This window comes from Trichogramma pretiosum, unplaced genomic scaffold, assembly GCF_000599845.2.
Source record: "Trichogramma pretiosum strain Unisexual culture from Peru unplaced genomic scaffold, Tpre_2.0 scaffold18, whole genome shotgun sequence".
NCBI classification, from domain to species: domain Eukaryota; kingdom Metazoa; phylum Arthropoda; class Insecta; order Hymenoptera; family Trichogrammatidae; genus Trichogramma; species Trichogramma pretiosum.
In genome coordinates this window covers 960650-975530 of record NW_019641681.1, presented here as the reverse complement: position 1 = coordinate 975530, position 14881 = coordinate 960650, and the positions used below count along the sequence as shown (strand labels likewise).

Genomic DNA, 14881 nt, shown 5'->3' with positions numbered 1-14881 from the left:
AACCCAGAAAATGATTCTCGTAATTTCAATTTGAAACTAACGTCTGGCGTTCTAGCCATCGTCGAACGTCTTGAGATAAGAGGATATGAACTGGATCGAAGCGACTACCTAACGATCATGAAGTTTTTTGCAAAGTATAAATTGATCGATAACTCGTTGCATGGCGAATTTAGGCATAGCGACGAAGATTTCGTGAGCAAGGCAAAAGAGATATTGATGAATCCAAGCATGTCACTGTACGACCTGATTCTGTCACAACCCGAATAGATGGCAGAACTATTCAAAAATACGAAAGATTACGAGTTCACAAACTGAGATGATTATGGGCAAGCCTTCCCGAAGGACTCACTAAAGTTTGTGATTTTGCATGTGCGCGAGAAACTATGTCTGTATTTATGTATGCTGTTAATATAATTCCAATTATGAAAACAAATAAATTTAATAAAAGTTCAGTTTATAAATTCTTTTGGATTTGGATTTTCTGTTTTTTTTATTTTATTTTAGTTTTATTTACAAAAAATTGAAAAAAAGTTTCATAGCTCGCAGCATCATTGTAGTCGTTTTCGTGTTCGGTCGCAACGTGGCTGTCGATCGTGATCATACCCAGCCAACTGTAAGTGCTCGGTGCTCAAATCGCAGGGTCTTGCTCGCGCTGTGCGTGTTCGTGACGGGTTGCTCGGTCACCTCGAGTCGAACCAAAGTTACATAATTAATAGTATTCGTCGATTACGCATTAGCTCGAGCAGCGCCGTCTACGTGACTACGTCGTAGTGACGTTTTGGTGGAGGTTGCGAGGTTCGGAATCTGTCCCTCGAGCGTGTCCATCCATTATAATATGCTCGAAGCGCATAGTCTGTTCTGTGTAGATCAGTAGATATTCAGTACATGTTACGTATACGACGCCGTAACGAAAACAACAAAGGAAGATCGTATCGACTGTTGCAAGTGATTCTCGCGAAATAAGTGACATATTTTTATATTTTACGCGATTGTGTCAATTAAGTGTGAGTTTCGATTGCAAATTAAACATGGATTATGGGCATCTAGAGACAGAATATGGCCAAGTTAACCTGCTATTACTCAAGAGTTTGCGAAAAAAGGTTAATTTGGAGATCAAAGAAGAGCGACGAGAATTTATTTGTCGAATTTATCCCCTAATCAATGATTGGACGGATAAATATCCAGATCTTGGAAGCATTTTTCGCCCCGAAGAGCTTGATTGGCTTCTTTCGGATTCCATGGATCTCAAGTATTTAGGCCCTAATAAAATTAAAGGAGGGCAATTTATCGAGTTTGTGACTCGCAGCGGCTACAAGGACAAGCCTAACGTCGATGAGAATGGCAAGCCATTGTTGCAACGCACCACGGCGCTGCTTCATTCGGCTAAACTTGTTATCAGTAACAATAAAGAACTGGTCAGATGTCTTTTTACAATATATGACAGATTCGACGCGAATTACATCGATGAACGAGGCCTCACACACTTCCATATAGCCTGCAGGCATGATTTTGACGATATCGTCAAGAAATTTCTAGAGCATGGGCTAGATCCCAATATACCTAAAACAGAAGAAGTTAGTACGCCACTAAACCTGACTATAGACCACAAACGCAAAAAGTGTTTCGAATTACTGTTGCGAAATGGCGCTAATCCAAATGGTGCCGACGATGAGGGACTGACTCCTTTGCATCGACTGTGCGAGAAAGATGTCAATTATGACTGGATGGAGCTATTCTTTCAGATCAACGATGACATTCAGCGGACGGTGTTGGTCGATGCTCGGGACAATGACGGCGAAACGCCAATGCATACGGCTCTGTACCATGAAGAAATCAAGAAATTCAAATTTCTGCTGAAAAGAAGAGCCGGTCCGAATATAGCCAACGAGGAAGGATTGACTCCTCTTCACATTATTTGCAGCCGTAAAATCGACGATGACTTGGCGAAGATATTCTTGAAACTGAACGACAGCATCCACCAGACGGTGCAGATTGACGTCCGGGACAAATTGGGCAACACCCCATTGCACTGGGCTTTGAGCTGCGGCAACAAGAAGGTGGCTGAAATACTGCTGAGAAGAGGCGCTACTATAAATTTGGCCGATCAGAATGGATGGACTCCTCTGCATTTTTTTGGCACGAATTTCAGTTATCATAACTTGATGAAGATATTATTCGAGATCCGCGACAAGAAACATCAGCCGGTGCATCTCGACGCCAAGAACAAGAAAGGCGATACGCCGCTGCACTTGGCTCTGAGCTCCGCCAACAAGAAGGCGGTCGAATTGCTGCTGAGAAACGGCGCTGACCCGAATTTGGCCGATGCGGATGGGTCGACTTCTCTTCACTTGATTTGCGAGAGAAACGAAGACGATGACATGGTGGAGATATTCTTCAAAACCATCGATGCAAAACATCGTCCGGTGCATATAGATGCTCGGGACAAGTTGGGCTGGACACCACTGGAATCGGCTGTGGCGAATCTTTTGCCACACGTGGTCGACGTTCTCTTGGATCATGGCGCTGATATATCAAACTTCAGTTTTCCCAATAACAGCGATTTTGACCTAATCCTACCTAATTATCTGGATTATAAATTGGAACTAGCGTCTAGGGTTCTGACTATCGTCGAAAGTCTCGAGATAAGAGGATATGAACTAAATCGAAACGAAATCCTGACGATTATGAAATTTTTTACTAAACATAAATTGACTGATAACTCAGGGCTTGACGAATTTTGGCATAGCAACGAAGGCGTCTTGAGCAAGGCGAAGAAGATATTGATGAATCCAAGCATGTCGCTCTATGAACTGATTCGGTCAAAAAACAAGTTATAGGTAAACGGAAAAACTATTTACAAATGCGGACAACTTCGAGTTCCCAAACAAATAGATGATTATTAGTAATTTCTCGACGAATCCACTGAAGCCTGTAATTTATATCTGTGTGAGAATTAATTATGTCTGTATACTTATGTCTGTTATTCAAAGTTGCAGATGTTCTATATTATTCAAATGAATAAATTTTAAAAATATTTGAATTTATAAATTTATTTGTATTTTGATTTTCTTTGTTTTAATTTTATTGCAGTTTTATTTACAAAAAATGTTAAAAAAAGTTTCGCAGCTCGCAGCTATTTTTATACAACTGCAGCTTATAGATTTTAAACATATTTTTTTTAATGACTATTTTAATCGAGCATTTAGGTAAAGTACATTTAGACATTTTTTAAATACTCAACGTATCGATTAATAAAAAAATCTCAAAGTTATTTTCTTAAGTAACAATGCAAGTATATACACTTTCTTCAATCATCGCCTGCGTATTTACAATGTTCCTCATTCGTCTCGTCTACCTCTCGACCGGGGACGTTATCATCGTTGGCTCGGCAAAAATCACGAGCCTCGTCATCCATCAACCACCATCAAAGCTGACACTCCTTATCCCAGTCCTCGGGCAGAGTATCGTTCCAGACCCTGTACAAGTCCTCGACGAGGCATCGGTCCTCGCAGCCGCGTATCCTCAGCCTGTGCGGCACCTTCGCGTCCGTATTGTTCAGCATCGAAATCTGCGCAGGAAAAATTCATTCGCGTAAAGAAATTAATTATATCGCGTTTACGAAAGTTAATGCAGGAAAGATAATTTACTCGAAATTCTTGCGACTGGCCGCCGTCGACGGCTCGCAGCTCGAAAATCAGCGAGACGCCGAGCTCGAGCTTGAACAGCTCGTCGGTGAAACCCATGGCCCTGAGCATATTGACGATGTTGATGTCGTGCGAGCCGTACAAAAACATTCGTCCCGACTTGCCGTCGTCGGCGCTATTGGCGATATCGAGAATGTGCTTGAGCATCGGACCACCGCGTAGCCTCTGCGCCACGGTATTGCTCGTGAACATTGTGTAGCTGACGGCGGCCAGTTTGCGCATCAACGGCTCCTCGTACAACTTCTTCAACGCAGGTGGTATCTCCAGGCCGTAAAAGTCCTCGATCTCCAGGGTGTTGTAGAGAAACTCAACGTCGGTCACGGTCTTGATCGTCTGGCCGGTGATGTTGCTTAGCTGCTCGTAGTAGGACTCGAGCTCGGCGCCGCTCTTCAACGACTCGTTGCGGTAAGCCTCCTGGAGAGCCGCTTCCAATCTCGGGCACGGGTATTTCACGTTGATGAGCTATAAAATAGGGGAAAAAATTCATGATATACAGCAGCATGTGCGACGAGGCAGAGGGGAAATGCCGCGCAAAACACGTACTTTGTCCAGTGCTCTGGGCGTGTAATGCACGGGTATGGGCTGCCAGTGGAGTCCCGGAACAAAGGCTTCCTCGTCGTCGACGGGAAAGAGGCCGGCCAGCAGGGCCTGCGTCGACATGATGCAGCGATCCGCATAGCTGCTCTGCACCATTGTGCTCGCCGGCGAGTATTTATGGTCGACGATCCAGCCGAATTCCTCGCGCAGCCATCCGCCGAGTTTGTAAAGCTGCCTCATGCCCAGCTGCGCAACGCCGAGCGTTTATATGAGCCAAGTTTATAATAAGTAAGTAAAAAAAAAGAAAAAATAGTAATTACCTTGGTGAGCGCACCCCAGCCACCGGGCCAGGGATAATTGATGTGCGGATCGTTGGGATAGGTCTCGGTGGGCGTGCGATCGCCGTGTCGAAAAACGACGAAGACCTTCCTGAGCGCCGGGTCCCTGGCGGGCTTGGCGGCCAGAGTCGTGTAGGCCAGCAGTACCGAGCCGATGACGACCGCGAGCAGCACCACGCCGATGCACGTCTTGCGCTTGCTCGGGTGACAGCCCTGACTCCACATGCTCCGGCTTTCCATCATTACTCGTGAGTTTTACGGGCTACCTGTACTAATTGTGGCACCGGAGATGCCTGTGTAAAATTACGCAATCTTTAAGTTTTACGTAACCGAGGCACTGATATTGCAATTGGTAATCGAACGAATTACAACGACAAAAATTTAACGATGATTAAAAATTAATTCTGCAACACCTGTTGCTGCTACACTCGTTCGAGCTTTCGATCCTGCGCTGCAATCACTGAATTTCAAACGAGTCCAACGCGTGACCGGCACGCAATTCGTGCGAGCGTCAAAAGCGCAGTACAGGCGTTATCGCCGCGCCTATATTGCGCCTATATATTATTATACCAGTGTTTATCTCGACAGACGTTGCGTTACTTTTTTTCTATACGCGTCTTTCGTCGAACACGATATTCACGCATAGCCCCCCCTCTGTCTTTCTATTCACAATTTCATACATTCACGAAACAAAAGTTCAAAGTAATGTTTTTATAATTACCGGCTAAATTCGAATTCGGGAGGTATGTATGAACCACGCGCCGGCGAAAGATGTTATTTTCCACTGATAATGATGTATACTGACACATGTATATTTGCGACTCACGGGTTTCGATTTACACGCACACATGCCCGCTTCACAGCTGATCGCCATATGTATGTACGAACGAGGCATGTGAAATTCAGGAGCGTGACGCGATACCGGCAGGCCCTGAGTGATAGATTTTCATTGTACTCGGGTACCTTTCGTTGATTAATTATATCTGAGATTCACAAAAGATACAAGATTATAATTATAATGAGGTTGCAAAAATGTAATGATGATATCAATAAAACAAGACGAAAGACAGAAATATATTTGTATTATTTCCATTCATATTTTATTACAATAATAAAAGAGCGAGAATCGTTCATATGTTTAAGCTACTGACAAATATTGTTGAAAAATATTCAATTATAAGTTATTTTCTAACGGACCATGAAACAAATATCTATCAATCTTCTGTGTACTACTCAATTGTAGGATAAAATCGTGTAATTTTCATGTAAGAATCAAAGAACAACGATCGGTATTTTACTTGATATTATTTTTACTACGAAATTGGAACTACGAAAATATTACACAATTTTTTACATCGAGAAATTGAATGCTTTCAATTAATTCTATGATGACTATCAAATAAATTTTACGCAATACAAATTATTATTTAAGAACACAATTTGTAATAAATTCGATCTTACGCTTAAATGTAAATAAACAGTACTGCGCTACAAAATAATATCTCTTATTTATGATTAAATGTTTCTTATACGATCTTAAGTTGTTTTTACTTTTGCATAGAATTTAAATTTTTTCAATATTACGCGTTGAAGCATTTCAAATACATCTTTTACGGAATAAGTTGCTTCAAATTTTAGAAGTAAAAGTGTATCTGGGAGCTCATATTCAATTGTTTGATTATTACGAGAGTATGATGTTGTATCGTGACATGGCAGAAGGATGTAATAAGCGCGAAATTCAAAAAACTATTGATATCTAATACACCGAGTCGTAACGAAGTCGAAAGAAAATTTAACATTTAGGACACTCATTTTTTAAGTTTTAACCGTAACCCAGTTTTTCTTTGTTTTATGAATTAATTTGTGGCTTTTGGGTCAAGGATTCGAAAAAATGATCCATTGCAACAGAAGCCATAATATTTTTAAAAATTATTGTAATAAAAAATAGCTCCAATGGATACCACGTACAATGTAATCAAAATAAATGAATAAAAAAATACTTTTTTATCAATTTCTTTGGAAATTATTAAATTAAAGTAACATTTTATACATATCGATTGAAAAATCTATCGCCATGTACGATTATATTTTTAATATTGAAGTTTTCTCCTCAGCTTAGTCCTATCCCTTTAAATAATTGTATATTAGAGCATCACTTTGTTCCCAAGTTTCCAAAAACTTTGCTTCCAAGCTTTTATAAGTTTATAGACATCAAAAAAATTTTGCTTGCGACCCTTTATATGTAATTATTAAACTATCTTTGTACTCCTGACAGGCCATGCTCATTTTTCAAAAAAATCCTCAATGAATTTTAAAATATTCACGCATATAGTTTTGAATGATTCTCAAGACTTTTAATCTTGGTCTTTTTTTGTTTAAGTCATTTGTTTTTGAGTTTAGAAGTGCAAAGATTAAAAATATGTTTAATGATAATTGCAAAATAAGCTTTTCAGACTTTATCATTATCACAATCGATAGTAAAAGCAGTTTATTTTGATCCAATTTAATGTCTTATTTTTGATATAATGCCAATTAACTAGTTTTCTTGTATAGCGCAAACTTATGAAGGGAGCGGAAGCTTTTGACTACAAAAACGATTGAATGATTCATAAATAAAAGATTAGTAATAATGAATTTTCTAATTTGAGGTCCAAAGAAACTTTTGAAATCTTGAAAGCGGATTTCAATGCAAATTGGGAACTTAGTGACACCCTATTCTATATTTATGCTATCTACTCTACAAGCGTCGTTTATTGTAGCATACGTCGTCAGATAGTGTGTACTTTTTGATCGAGTGCGATAAACACGGTAAAGTCTTGTAGCTCATTAAAATCGTCATTGAAAATATATATATTTGCATATATATTTTTCAACGCGCTTGGGTGGGAGATTACATAAATACGTTTTGCTATTTTTTTTCTAATCTAGCACGAGTGATTTTGACTTGCAAAATTCCCAACTATTATAATTACGATTATCGATTCTCTTTTGTAATATATTAGTATACTTAAAAAAATAAATGAATGCGACGATCGAGCGTCGTTTCCAAAATTAAATGAAATCAGAGTGCACATATAATAAATAATCTGGGTTTTATGCCAAAACAAATGAAATGAACAATGTACAACATATTATTACTATGAGTTAAGTCCTAAACAATTTACTTTTGTTCGGCTAAATACATCATCTATAGTTAATGGATAAACTCTATTTTATATACTATATCGTGACACAATGCATGTAGAGCGAAAAACATCATTAAACTTTACACTATCACGCTTCAACATTCATTTTTCTGTTTTATATTAATATAATATCATTCTTATATTCTTTTTCTTTTTCAAATGTTTATAATGAAATAATATCTACTTGAAAAAAACCAAACATCCTACGCGAATTTCGAAAATCAATGAGCATAATATATCAGTCATTTACTTTACATAACATTATATTGCGAAATCATACATAAATAAATCATCGTTAATTAATTGCACCATTTTTTATTTTACATCTCACACGCAGGTACAAGAGCTTTTTTTCCATTAATTTTTTTTTTCAAGTTTGAGATTATTTCATATCTATATAGGGTATATGGGTCTATAATGATGTAACGTGTGTTATTCTCAATAAGTATCCATTAGAATTGATTTGTAAGTTTGGTATACCATAATAATGTATTAGTCGCGACATTGATTTTTATTTTCTCTATCAATAGTAGTAAGGTTTGTTTGCTGCTGCTGTGTTTGTTATATTTGGGGGAAGGGATACTGGAGCATTTGATTACACGTCTAATATTAAGTGCTGAAATGATGCCATAAATAATCTCTCGTCGCCGTCGTCGTCATCGTCATCGGGGGATGGAGTATAGGAGGAGTACAGGCGGCTTCCATCTCGTCTTGTCGTCCGCCCGGATCCCGCGTAGGACGTTTACACCTGCTCGTTGCCCGGCACCACGACCTGCGCCGCGACAGAGGCAGCTCGACTCGCCTGCTCGCTGCGACGCCTTCGCCCTGGTCCGCCCGCGTAATTGGCCGCCGCCAGGCCCATCAGGTGCTTGGCGGCTTGGCTGCCGCTGAAGCCCCGATTCAGCCCGAGGTCCAGTCCACGCTTGGCGCTGACATAACGTTTATTGTTAAATTCGTCGTAATAATCGCTGGTAGGCCGACGAAATGTAGACAGGATAAGTGGGTGATTCGTGTTTGCGAGTATAGGAATTTATTTTATACAGATTAGTGATGATCGGGCGATGTTGGCCCTCGACACGGTACGTAAATGATTTTTTCACGCGAGCTTTAAAGATAGGTGTAATCATTTCTGTACCACATCGAGGACTGATAAAGCGCGATAACGAACGAAGAATAAAGTAAAATTGATTTACTTGTTATCCTGTACGAAGAGGGCCATATTTTCGATTCTGTCCTCGAGCTCCTGTGCGGCCTCCGGAAAATCTTCCTGAAACTGGTTCCACATGAGCCTCGCTCGGCTGAAAAAAAGACAGTAAAGAGAAAACCGATTGGATTTTTTTACACATATATCAAGAGAGAATACAGACACTTGGGGGCATTTCAATTGCTTTTCCATGCATATCGTAGTACGATCGCGCGCGCAGTCCTTGAATCGTTTTTTATTATTAAGAATTTCCTGAAAAACGCGCTCGAAAGTATTTGTTTCCCCCCCCTCGAGCTGTGGCTATTCGATATTTTTCTCGCATATCTGTAAAATTATTTAGTTTTGACCAACGAGCATGTATCATTTTCATATGCGCGTTATATTCAGCGCGGATCGCCATGATCGAGCTTCTTCGAAAATGGGTCATGGTAAGTTGAAAAATCCTTGTCTGCATACGCACTCCGTTGGAGCACCAAAAATAGACGAGCGCGAGATGGATATAATGTAGGTAAATTTTTGCGATGAGTTCACGCGCGTGCAGTAGGAGTACATAAACATTTGCCCACGAAATAACGACTCGATTTAGCTGCGCGTATCTCCCATTATAATATATTCAACTCGAAATCTCATTTACACGTCTCGCATCTCCTCGAATTAATTCTCTCTCTCTCTCTCTCTCTCCTACGCTGTCGACTCCCTCTCGAGCTTCTTCCACGCGTACATCGAATGCACTCGTACGTACACCAGTGCTGCTGTGTATTTACTCGTTTTGCGTGTGTAAATGCGTAAATACGCGAGCAGCAGCAACAGCAGCATCTAGCATCGTTTCTTAATCGTGTAATGAGCGACGCTAAATGGAATTATGGTAAAAGCTCCTCCACGCGAAGCTTGCGGCCGGTTAATATTCTAATCGCAGCAGCAGCGCCTTGTGCAGCTGTGTGTGCGTGTGTTAGTTTCTAGCTCATCCCCCGCTGATGCCACCACTACTACCACCACCACCACCAACTAACCAACCAACCAACCACCACCACTACCAAAACTATTACTATAACGGCAATTGCTCTCGCGCACGCGGTTGAGTTAATTTCACGGATTGCTGACGTTTGCACCGCACACACATATGTATATAGTACTACACACGCTTATATTAAGTTGCAGTTCTCTCTCTCTCTCTCTATATCCATATATATATGTTCTTTCCTTTGACGCGAGCCGCGATGATGCTGAACTTTCGTAATTTTCATAATGGATAAAGCATATGCGCTCTGTTTAAAATGAATTAATCTATGCAAACGCACGGTACATACGTGCATGTATCATTCAAGTGTGGGTACGATGGCCTTCCACACGATATTTAGCCTCCAGCGGTCGCGCGCGCAAATGCATCGATAGAACATATGTGAGCTTGTGCTTTTTTCTTTTGTGCCCTTATAATTATTATAATCCATGCCGTTAATCTATTAAGCTCAGCTTTAATACTATCATCTGATTGCCATACTTTTATTTTTTACCAATTTTATGTTATAATACTTACGTGTAAGGTAGAGCCTGGACGGTCAAGGCGGTAGCCACTAGGAGTACGAGACAGCAGAGGACGATTTTATGTTGCATGATCGTTCGTGCCTTCGTGCGACTGCGATTCGGTGAAATTTATTTCTGTAACAGAATTTCAAAAATCCCAATTTTAATTATATAATAGTTATACGCCGTATGGAGGCTTATCGTCGAATAGAATAATTGGAACTGATAAACTATTTCCTACGTAAGACCGGATTTAGTCATAATTTCAAGGTCGCGCGGAGGCTTATGTATCATCGAGGTCATTGTCAGTTATAGCGATTTTCGTTATAAAATTTCATTGTGGGCCAGAGAGTCACCAAGATATAATTTTGTTTTATTTCTTTCACTAGAGTCCGCGTGGTACACAGTTCGATCAATAATATCGAGCTGCGGCGGTCCTCTCCATCAATGTTATCGAAATTTGCATCTGTGTGCGTGCTCGCGTCTGTTTGTAATCGACAGTTGTGAAAACGAGTCATTCAAGTGTTGTCCATTATACATAGCAGGAGGGGGACACGTGCCACGCGCTCGATCGAGCTTCGGTAGCGTCCGTAACACACATTATATTATATGTATGTTATACGTATGTACGTTCGTACGTACGCATCTACCCCGAAGGATCGATTTTCATGCAGCAATATGTTGGAGAGCTTCTCGCACAGACCTTCGACTTGGATCCGATTGTGCTCTCTGCTCAATCACACCCGTATACATAATACGCGCGTTATTTACCCGAAAGCTCCGCACTGTAATGATCCGCAAAGTGATTCGTTTCAATTATGATTATTTGGGATATGTTGGGATAAGAATCCCAACTGCACCTGGATGAGCTTGAGTCAAGGTTCGAAAGAGAGATGCGGCGCGCGCGGGACGAGCTTAACCCATGAACGCCCAGCCGGACACTTTTTTCAACTGAACTTTAGGCAAAAATCTTTACTATTCAGAATTTTGCTAAAAATTAACGAGTTCATGTATCTAACGGGAAATTTAATGCCCTTTTCGAATATGGCTTCAAAATTAATCTTAAAATTATTGTTCAAAAGTTATAAACAATTGAACAAAAAAAAACACGATTTAAAAAAAAAAAATTGTCTTCAACTCGAATTTTAAAACAGAAACAGGCTTGATACTTAGGTCCCGAGCACATTAAAGGTGTCCATGGGATGTAAACTGAAAATCCCAATATCCATAATATCGGAATTGGACATTTTTCATAAAAAAATGGCGCTTCGTAGAAAAAAGACCGTATATGAGCTAAACCAATTTTTTTACATGACAAGGATGCATTTAGGAAAAAAAGTTATATTGAAAAAGTTCTTAGAATTGTTCAAAGAACAACCCTGAATTTTTTCAGAATTTTTGGTGAAAATTTTTGAATTTTTCGAATAATTTTGGATTTTTTGGATTTCATCATTTTCCGAAAATTCAAAAATTTTCACCAAAAATTCTGAAAAAATTCAGGGTTGTTCTTTGAACAATTCTAAGAACTTTTACAATATAACTTTTTTTCCTAAATGCATCCTTGTCATGTAAAAAAATTGGTTTAGCTCATATACGGTCTTTTTTCTACGAAGCGCCATTTTTTTATGAAAAATGTCCAATTCCGATATTATGGATATTGGGATTTTCAGTTTACATCCCATGGACACCTTTAATGTGCTCGGGACCTAAGTATCAAGCCTGTTTCTGTTTTAAAATTCGAGTTGAAGACAATTTTTTTTTTTCAATTCGTGTTTTTTTTTGTTCAATTGTTTATAACTTTTGAACAATAATTTTAAGATTAATTTTGAAGCCATATTCGAAAAGGGCATTAAATTTCCCGTTAGATACATGAACTCGTTAATTTTTAGCAAAATTCTGAATAGTAAAGATTTTTGCCTAAAGTTCAGTTGAAAAAAGTGTCCGGCTGGGCGCTAATGGGTTAAAAGCGTAGTACCTTCGTAACGAGATTCGACGCGAGCAACGGAATTTCGTTATATCTACCAATAGTGTACCTATAGAAGATTATAAGAAAACGTGTAGGTGTGCCTTCGGCGCGAGCTAATAAAGTACGGAGCTTTCGCGCGTCCGCTCATTAATGCCGCTACGCTTAGCTTAGACATAATTTTATCCCCGCTAGAAAGGATGCGATGCGGGCAGGGAAAAAAAGCTGTATCGGCCCTGAATAAGGTCAACCTTGCACGACGAATCAACGTTCATTTCCTCGGCCGAGGCTAGTTTTTTTTTCTCTTAAATATATATACTAGTAACTAGAAACACCTTAAGAGATATACACGTATAAGGGAAAGAATCGATGTTATAAATGTTGTCGATAATTTAAACTTTTTCAGCGCGCAGTTCTCCTCTCGAGATGAAAAAAAAGAAGAGGAAAATATCACTTTCTTCGAGTTCTTACACACTCGAGAAGTCTTAATTGTTTCTCGTGTAACGGAACGGGGGTGAGTTCGTATACACACGGTGTGTGCGCTCGATATACGAGACTTCTTTTTCTCTTTAACGCGAGCTAAATATCGGCTGTATAATATCGTAAAAAGGAGCATCTCAACTCGTTCCATTTTAGCTCGCGATGCTCTCGAGAAGCAGCAGAGAGAGGAAAGATCTTCAAACAATCCTTGTTATTTTTTTCCCCCAATAGGGTGGATAATAGAAATGGAAAAACGATGATACTCATTTTCTCGACTTGAAGTAATAATTTTATCAAACATTGTATGTAGTTGGAGACATTAATATTGATAATTTGCTGGACGAGTTAATCTACCTCTTGATTTTGCGGCGTCGCCAGTACGTTTGCGCGATTTATCGTGGGTACTGCGTTGATTTATAAAGTTTCTCTTACTATACCGAGTGTGTATACATGGGCGGACTTTGATGAAGTTTCTGCCAACTACTGTGTATTGCAATGGCTAACAATAACACAGCAGCAGAGCTTTAAGACTCGCGCGATGATTGAAACTACCGGTGCTGATTTTCGTCTCTGATTTACGATTCCAATCGCCTTATCCGTAGCTCGGATATTAGTGTTGGAAATTTTGCAGTACATTATTTTTAACTACACATTTTGGAGCTGGTAACCGCAGTTGTAAGCTATTGCGAGAAGATGTGTATCGCGTTGAGCGGAGTAAATTAACAATATGTTTCGTTGTACAGAGAAAAGCATTTCCCAGAAGTAGCTTGAGGCAGAAAAGAAGCTGTTTTAGAAGCAATTTTAGAATTTTTGTGTACGATTCACTTGCGAAGAAAAAAACAAAAAGTTATTAAAATAACGACACAAACGGTTAATAGAAATCGAAGATACCTAGCATTTGCCAAAGATGAATCCCCAGGGGAGATAAATTTTGGTATTTTTTGCTCATTATTCAGCCGGCTATCGATCTTATTGTTATAAAAGCTCGCCGTGAAAAGATCAGCCCCTTTCGAGTGCCATATCCGTTTTTTTTCGCAGCCGATAAATTCTCCATTAACGCGCGGCAATATAATAATATTATAAAAGACAGTGTGTATAGGATATTTTGCGCATTATCGGCATTTCTCTCAACGGGGCGAAATTTACGATTCAATTAATTTCTATACGAATAAGTCGTGTCTCTGTTTCTTATGTATATACCACATACCGGCGAACTGGCAAAGGGAAATTCTAATTGTCCTCTGGAGAAAGTGAGATATCTGCGCATATTGTGTGTACGTGTGAGCTTGCAAGTGCAGAGCTCATGGAATATCGCTCGAAGCTATAGTGCCTCGTGCAGGTGATCGTAATTTTGCTTATAAATGCGATTAACGTTAACGTGCATTGCGCATTTAATGATGAATGTAATTTAAATTATGTATGTGCAAGACAATTGTCAAAGCGATTTTCACGAATGTTATAGAACATTATCATTATTTTCTAGAAGATTACTGAGTTTGAATAAAAGAAAAAGACGATAACCACCGAAAATTGATTAAAAAAACTGCGTGAGTATTTTGTTGTATTCTAGATATTCACAAAGTTTTTTTAGAAAGCGCTCTAGAACATTTTTTTCGTGCCAAGCTCTCCCCAGGCTCTCTTTACTTGAAAAATTAAACTTATTCAGTTAGAGTCGCTCGATCTTACGCGCACGACGCGTCGCGCGTCTCTTCTCGCGTACACCCTCGAAACGACACGAGCAATATCCGTCGTCCCCTCTCACACAGTCGCACAGCAGCAGAAAAAAAGAACAAATTTTTTAACGCAGTTTATTCGTATATACACGGCGGGCGGGCGACGCGCAGCAGCAGCAGCTCTCGAATTAAGGCAATCCTCTCGAGATTAATTCCGCACAGCTGCGAGACTCACTGCAGCAATAGCTAATTACTCCGTGTATATATTTGACGTTT

At 39.7% G+C, this 14881-nt stretch overlaps 3 protein-coding genes across 6 annotated transcripts in view; 1 reads left to right on the top strand and 2 right to left on the bottom strand.

Moving 5' to 3' along the window:
• The first annotated feature begins 1028 nt into the window (after positions 1–1028).
• LOC106652190 (ankyrin-3-like) lies at positions 1029–2837 on the top strand. Its single transcript, XM_014370984.2, has one exon. It carries the CDS (start codon positions 1029–1031, stop codon positions 2835–2837), a length of 1809 nt encoding a protein of 602 aa, XP_014226470.2.
• A 236-nt stretch (positions 2838–3073) lies between these two features.
• On the bottom strand, positions 3074–5460 carry LOC106652359 (lysosomal acid phosphatase-like). Of its 2 annotated transcripts, XM_014371286.2 has the most exons (5): positions 5301–5460; positions 4562–4872; positions 4248–4487; positions 3648–4166; positions 3074–3568 (listed from the first exon to the last, which is right to left on the bottom strand). In XM_014371286.2, the coding sequence occupies exons 2-5, from the start codon at positions 4820–4822 to the stop codon at positions 3425–3427; spliced, it is 1164 nt and encodes a 387-aa protein (XP_014226772.1). In that variant the 5' UTR covers positions 4823–4872; positions 5301–5460; the 3' UTR covers positions 3074–3424. The 2 variants fall into 2 exon arrangements, with proteins under 2 accessions (XP_014226772.1, XP_023316781.1); XM_023461013.1 differs by having other exon boundaries at positions 4562–5460.
• Positions 5461–6450: 990 nt separating this feature from the next.
• The window catches only part of LOC106652360 (diuretic hormone class 2), a 28051-nt gene continuing 19620 nt past the window's right edge, over positions 6451–14881 (bottom strand). For 2 of the 3 annotated variants that reach the window (XM_014371288.1, XM_014371287.1), the window contains 3 exons: positions 10503–10624; positions 8958–9062; positions 6451–8732 (listed from right to left, as the gene is read on the bottom strand). In XM_014371288.1, coding sequence (XP_014226774.1) covers positions 8507–8732; positions 8958–9062; positions 10503–10579 — 408 coding nt within the window. In that variant the 5' untranslated portion in view covers positions 10580–10624 and the 3' untranslated portion in view covers positions 6451–8506. The remainder of the gene's footprint in view (positions 8733–8957; positions 9063–10502; positions 10625–14881) is intronic. The other variant, XM_014371289.1, reaches the window with a different exon arrangement.